Source organism: Xyrauchen texanus, chromosome 32 (genome assembly GCF_025860055.1).
Source record: "Xyrauchen texanus isolate HMW12.3.18 chromosome 32, RBS_HiC_50CHRs, whole genome shotgun sequence".
Classification (NCBI taxonomy): Eukaryota; Metazoa; Chordata; class Actinopteri; order Cypriniformes; family Catostomidae; genus Xyrauchen; species Xyrauchen texanus.
Window position 1 is genome coordinate 29,539,231 of NC_068307.1, and position 7,052 is coordinate 29,546,282.

General features: G+C 39.7%; 1 protein-coding gene across 1 annotated transcript in view; it reads right to left on the bottom strand.

Annotated features, from left to right (window-relative positions):
* LOC127626112 (transmembrane channel-like protein 7) overlaps nt 1–6,625 on the bottom strand; it is a 26,421-nt gene extending 19,796 nt beyond the window's left edge. Inside the window, exons 1-2 of the mRNA XM_052101678.1 lie at nt 6,525–6,625; nt 96–318 (exon numbers count right to left, since the gene is read on the bottom strand). Of these exons, the coding sequence (XP_051957638.1) occupies nt 96–318; nt 6,525–6,570 (269 nt within the window). The 5' untranslated portion in view covers nt 6,571–6,625. The remainder of the gene's footprint in view (nt 1–95; nt 319–6,524) is intronic.
* Between the last annotated feature and the right edge of the window lie 427 nt (nt 6,626–7,052).

The window sequence follows — 7,052 nt, forward strand, 5'->3', positions numbered from 1 at the left end:
CGACCAACAGATTGATTGATTGATTAATTGATTAATTGATTAATTGATTGATTGATTGATTAATTCATTAATTAATTGATCAATTGTTAGCACACCTGATGTCTCTCTTGTCCTGCATGCAGACAGGATGAGCTTTGAGTGGTACACTGGCGTTCCACTCTCTGTCCAATAGGAATTCATTCTGATCATGTGTGAGCGCGTCTGGATGACTCGTCTGTTGCTGTCGGCGATGAGCCTGTGAGCTCGGCAACAGGCCAAATATCTCCGTCTGATAGTATTCACATGAGTCACTGGACACGTCTGAACTGCTGCTCACATCTGTAAAACATTCAAATGGTCTTTTACATTCATGTGTATCTGAAGAAACCTGGAGTCCCTGTATGATAAACGTCTAGGTTACGGATGTAACCTCCGTTCCCTGATGGAGGGAACGAGACGTTGTGTCGGAGAAGCGACAATAGGGGTCTCTCTTGAGCACCGAATATACCTCTGATCTATGAAAAAAGGCCAATGAGAAGTTGGCAGCCAATATTTACATACCCCGCCCCCGGAGATACGGGTATAAAGGCGAGGAAATACTAGAGTTCATTCAGGATTTTTCTTCGGAGCCGGAAATGGTTCTGGCCACTACAGCGGCTCGGCTCAGCGACGTGGCCGGGAAGACACAACGAAAGATTCTCCTCCCGGCCCTCCGCCGGCGGACGGAGTGGTCTTACCATCTCCGGAGCTAATGTCTTGGGCTCTGGGTCGTCCATCTCAGGAGTGACTGGGAGCCTTCTGGGTCCTCGAGGGGGTCCGTGAGATGGGGGGCGTCTGCTTCCTGCGGAGCGCTCCACGCGTGGGCTGAGAGCTGGGCCCAGGTTGAGGCGGAGCAGCTTGTTGTTTCCTCGCAGGGGGACGCCCTCGGTGAGCAGACGGGGCATGGCCCGAGGCGGCAGGTTTGCGGCGGGGCAGGATATGAGATATCGCCTCCGTCTGTTTCTTCACAGTGGAGAACTGCTGGGTGAAGTCCTCGACGGTGTCGCCGAAGAGACTGAACTGGGAGACTGGGGCATCGAGAAAGCAAACCTTGTCAGTCTCACGCATCTCGACCAGGTTCATCCATAGGTGTCGTTCCTGGACCACGAGGGTGGCAATCGCCTGCCCGAGTGACTGCGCTGTGACCTTCGTGGCTCTAAGGGCGAGGTCGGTCACTGACCACAGTTCCTGCAGCACGTCGGGATCAGGGCTACCCACGGGCAATTCTGTAAGCGCCTTGGCCTGGTGGACTTGCAGGAGGGCCATGGAGTGCAGGGCGGAAGCGGCATTTCCGGCAGCGCTGTAGGCCTTCGCTGTCAGCGAGGATGTTGTCCTACAGGCCTTGGAAGGGAGTACAGGGCAACCCTGCCAGGTGGTAGGGTTTCCGGGCATAAGTGGAGCGCAACAGCCCTATCCACCGGGGGAATTGCCTTGTACCCGTGGGCCGTTCCGCCGTCGAGGGTAGTGAGAGCAGATGAGCGCGTGGCTTTGTGATGTCGTGTGGTGAACAGTGCCCTCCATAGCGACGTCATCTGCTTCGAGCGCTAGAGGATAAGCGAGCTGGCTGTGAGGCGAGCCGCTGTTGCCTCGAGCAGGGACGGGAGTCAACGAGCGTGCCGGGGGACGGGTGGTCCGAGGGGGGGTACCCGACGGAGCCACACCCGCTGCCATCCCCAGATCGCTTCCAGCACCACTCGCATCATCCTCAATCCCGTGGGAAAAAGGAGCAATGTGAGGGGCGGCTGGAGTGGCTCGCTTTCAGTTGAAAGTGAGCCACGACCGCAACGTTGTCATGGTCATGCTCTCGCAGTGAGAGCATGAACCATCCACAAACGCAGCCTCTGTGTGATCGTTACCCAGACACACGAGACAACGCCTGTGGCCGTCTGAAGCAGAGAGCACACTACCACATCCAGGAACTACACAGGGGTGGAAGGGCATCTTTATAAAGACACGTCCTGAAAAGGACGTTCAACGCCGCTGTGTATTTTGCTCTTTTAGAGGAAATCACTCTTTTAAATAACTCTTTCGAGTTTGGGTTTACTGCGCTGTCGAAGTGCCCAGGGGCAATATGAACTGCCGTGCAAAGAGAAATCGCTGCTGTAATGCTGTAATGTAACGTGCTTCAGAGGGCTGGTGAAAGTTTAGATTTATAGTAAAAACGTAAATATTGATCTGTTTTGCATGCACGCACGCACACACACAGGCACAGACACACACACACACACACAGACAGACTCACACACACACACCTATCATATCGCTTCAGTAATTAGTTTAATCAGAATTAAACTTTTATGCTGCCTTTATGTGCTTTTTGGAGCTTCAAAATTCTGGTCACCATTCACTTGCATTGTATGGACCAACAGAACTGAAATATTCCTCTAAACATCTTAATTTGTGTTCTGCAGAAGAAAGAAAGTCACACACATCTGGGATGACATGAGGGTGAGTAAATGATGAGAGAATCTTCATTTTTGGATGAACTGTCCCTTAAACAGTTTTGATGTTGACTGACAGTACAGAGTGTTATGTGATAACTACTTAAAAAGTATGGCAACAATATTACATGAAATATTTTTAAGAACTTTTCAGTCCTTGTTTTTTAAAAGGAAATCACATTAATTAAATCTAACATGATTTTTATTCTTCTAATGATATTAAGCTAATTTAGTCATTTTTATAAGCTAAAAAATTATAAAAGTGACATTTTACCCCTTTAAAACACTTTAAATGATTTTTATATAATGCATTTTTTAATGATTTATCCATTTATTTTAGAAATATTATTCCCGCTCAAAGCATTTATACTGTATATGAATGTAGACATGTATAGATCAATAACTTAACACATGGTTAAGTGCTGTATTTATCTATGAAACAGTAAGCAGTGTCCTAAAACTATTTGAGAAAAAGAAATACATATTTTAATTGAAGTATACAAATAAAACTCATTTAATGAGAAACAAAATGAAGGTCAAATTACCATCAAATATGTGCTGTAGTCAAGTCTTATGACAAGTTGCTCTAAAACGGATAGTTCACCAAAAATGAAACCTCTCTCATCCTTGACACCCTCATGCAGGTCCAGATGTGTGTGACGGACTTTCTTACTCAGAATAACATTTTTATTACAGAAAATCTCTGAAGGTCCTTATAATGCAAGTGATGGTGACCAGAACTCAAATGAATCCATATAACTCTAGTTTAATTCATGTCTGAAGTCATCCAATCAGTTTGGGGTGGGAAAATACCAAATATAGGAATCATGACATCAGCAGTGTTCTTGTTTTAATAGATGAAACCACTGGAGACTTCTGAACTACTTTAATGTGTTTGTGCTTTTTTGAGCCTTGCGTGATTTACTGCATTGTCTGGAGCTGCAGACGTGAGATCTGTGATGTGAAAGTCTTACACATCTGGGACGGCACATGTGAGTAAATTAGGAGAGAATGTTCATTTTTGGGGAACGGTCCCTTTAGGTTTAAAACATGCAAATACAACACATAAATATTAAAATAACACACAGGACATTAAAGACCAGGCAATTCCTCAAACCTTTGAATGTTTTGAAATGACACTTGGCTAACTGTACTGGACTATAGCCACACTTGCTGACAATCGAACAGCATTCTCAAAGAACATCAATTCTGGAATAAAACTGGAAATAAGAAACTTGTCTTGCGAAACCAATGACAGTTCTGTGTGCTAGAAGCTTGTATTATTGTTGAACTGTAAGAACATTTTCTTCTATTCAGTGCATTGTGGACCAAAACTGGAGGTATAGTATGTCTTTATAAATGTCTGTGCTGTAATAGTGTTTCAGAAGATCTCCCTTTGAAGTTTCCATTGGCAAACCTTACACGACCTCAATCATCGATTACTATCTTACAGCACCATACAACCAAAAACAGTCTTACAATGAAAGTAGAAAATATGAATGCTCACAAAAATGGACCTGTAAACAAATATATATACATATATACATATAATTAGTTGAATCATTTTAATTATATCAGTAATTTACACTAACAAAATGTATTTATGCCTTGTAATATCTGTTCAATGTACACTTATTTCAACATTTGAATTGCAGCCTTTATGAAAGTCAAGGCTTTATTTTGTTAGTTTTAAAGGTAAGAGAATATTTATAGGCAGCAGAATCAAATATAAAACTTGCTATTTCTACACAAGTCATGATCTCTTTGCCAATAAGTGTAATAATCATGTTACACATTACACATTTTGGGTCACACAAGTTAACAAGTTTTAATTGTGATGTTAAATATTGTGCCGTGTTTAATGTTCTGTTATACTCAATGTGCAGAATTAACATGAAAATACCTTGACGAGCATTTTGCTTGACCAATCATTAATTGTACGTCACCTCGGGTGACCAGATGACATGACAAAAAGCCGAAACAACCCCCCTTAAATTATTATTAGTTCAGATTATTTTTCATTACAGTTTACAGCGATTACAGTCAATTCACTCACACAGAGTGATGTTTGTGTGTCTGTGCATTTACTTTCCATCATACGTGATTAAAAACTGTATTTAGCTGTGCTGATTAATTATGTAGAAAATATTCAACTTTATATTATTTGAAGAAATTGAGATCTGGTCATTGAAATGATATTATTCACAGTATTATTACTGTTAAATTATAAAGATGGACAATCCATTCACAGATATCATTTTATTTGTACTTTGTATTTATTTGTATATCCTTGAAATACAACACTGCGCTTTTCCTAACCAAAATAAAACACGATAATTTATTCCTTTTTAAATAAATAAATGCTTGAGCACATAAAATGCCTGAGAAAAACATGCATCAATCTATACACAACAGTCAGCTTCTGTAGAAGACCAAAACTGCCTAAATTATAAATAAATACAAATATTTGAAAATAAATGTAAAACTAAATATGTATTTTTGTATTTTTTATTTACACATTAATTTCCAAATGTATGTATTTCCTCATTATTTATACATTTAATAATTTCTAAATATATTTATTTATGCATGTATATATATTTCCAATGTTGTTTCTGTATGCTAATGAGGGGCGTGTTTTCTCCCTCAGGCACAGCAGCTGAGCAGAGTGACGTCTGGAGGCCACAGTGACGTCTTGTGGTACACAAAAGGAAATGGGAGTCTACAGAACTTAAATAAAGCCACAGATGGAGGTAAATTGTAAAATAATTAAATAAATAGAGGAAATATATACATGTGGAAATACATAAAATAATACATAAATAAAGAAATAAAAGTATAAATACTCATTTGGCACATTTGAAAATAAATAGATTTATATGTACACATTTTTTTACATTTATTTGGAATTGTATTTATTTATGTTTAATTTAGGCAGTTGTGAAGCGCGTCTTTCAACATTGAGGGGGAAAGATCAGTGCCCCTGATTATGAGACAGCAAGAATTCATGTTTCTACTCATTAGTTGTTGTAAGTTGCTCATGATAAAAAAGAAAATAAAGTTTTGTAACCTCATCGAGACGCGGGACTATAATGGTTATTGCAACACTCTTGTGACACTTGAGATAATTTTGTATTTTTTTTTCAAAGTACAAAAACGGAGATAAAGCAAACAGCGACCATTAGTTTAGTCTGGTCACGTTTGGTTTCTGAAGCACATCTTGCATTTTCTTTTTTAAGGATTACAATTGACATGGAATAACCGTCCCCCGTTTATGTGCCACCTCCGCGCGAATGGTGAAGAAACGGCTTAGCATTATAAAACATCATCGCTCTGTTTCATCAGACCATCTTTCATATTTTCTCCACAGAACATTTAGACGTCTCTCTTATTTTACACGCCTGGTTCAACTCGCTCATCAGGACTTCCACATAAACTGGGATATAAAATAAGGGAGATCCAAAATGTGCAATGTGGTGCTCCAGATCTGGATTAAACACTCCTGATCAACATTTAACCAGACAATTAACAAATAAAGGAAAGTACAAATTATTAAGGCTTACATTTTAGCGTGCACATGTGTCGGCCAGTCTGCCAAAATGTGTCAAATCAGTCGTTGCTCACTTTCAGATTAACTGGTGTCCATAAATTAAACCACAAAATTGCTCAGATTTTCCCCAAATAATGTAGTTGTCTTCTCTTTAAATGTATGAGTGAAATGCACCCAGTATTTTGTACACAATGCAAAGCCATAATTAAAAATATTAAATATCCGTAATATTATAAATGTCATGTTAATTTTTTTTGTCAAATTTACTTGACACGTGAATCACTTTTTAAGTAAGTTAAACACAAGAAGGACGTGAAGACTGTTGCAACAGGGAATTATCAGAGCAAATAGACACATGTTTAATGATTCATACATTACATGAAATCATGAATTATGATGAATCAATAATGATGTTGTGGAATCTGTCAATGTGACCTGTGTTTCCCTTTTAAGGGTATCAGCATCACTCAGTCTCACATACACAGAGCTCATGACACATATTCATGTTTCTGTACCTGATAATTGCCTCTGGAAGTTTAATATCCTGTCTTCTTGCTCCATATTGTCGGTCAGTGTGTCGAGGCCTCACAAACACACTTCTTCATATATACAGCTGCTTGTCAACGATTGTGGAGTAATCTTACTGTTTCTAAGAAAGGCAACATGCATCACAGATTCACAGGAAGTCATGTGATGTGAGTTTCACATTTAAATATAGATAAGTGCCTGTATAAGATCTGAACACAAAACTGTCTAATATCTTTAAATAAGCAGGTTGAGATCATTTGGAGTCTACGGCTGAGGTGCCGATATTGTGTTGTCAAAATGAGTTTTGAATAATTGATTTCAATTGACTGATTTCCAGTAAAGAAAATTCCACATACAGTATTTAATTCTTAAAGGGACAGTTCACCCAAAAATGATAATTCAGTCATTATTTACTCACTCGTGTTGTTATAACTCTATATGACTTTGTCTTTTTCTGAACACAAAGGGAGAAACTGTGAATAAATGTTGTGCTCAGTGATGTCATACAATGGCAG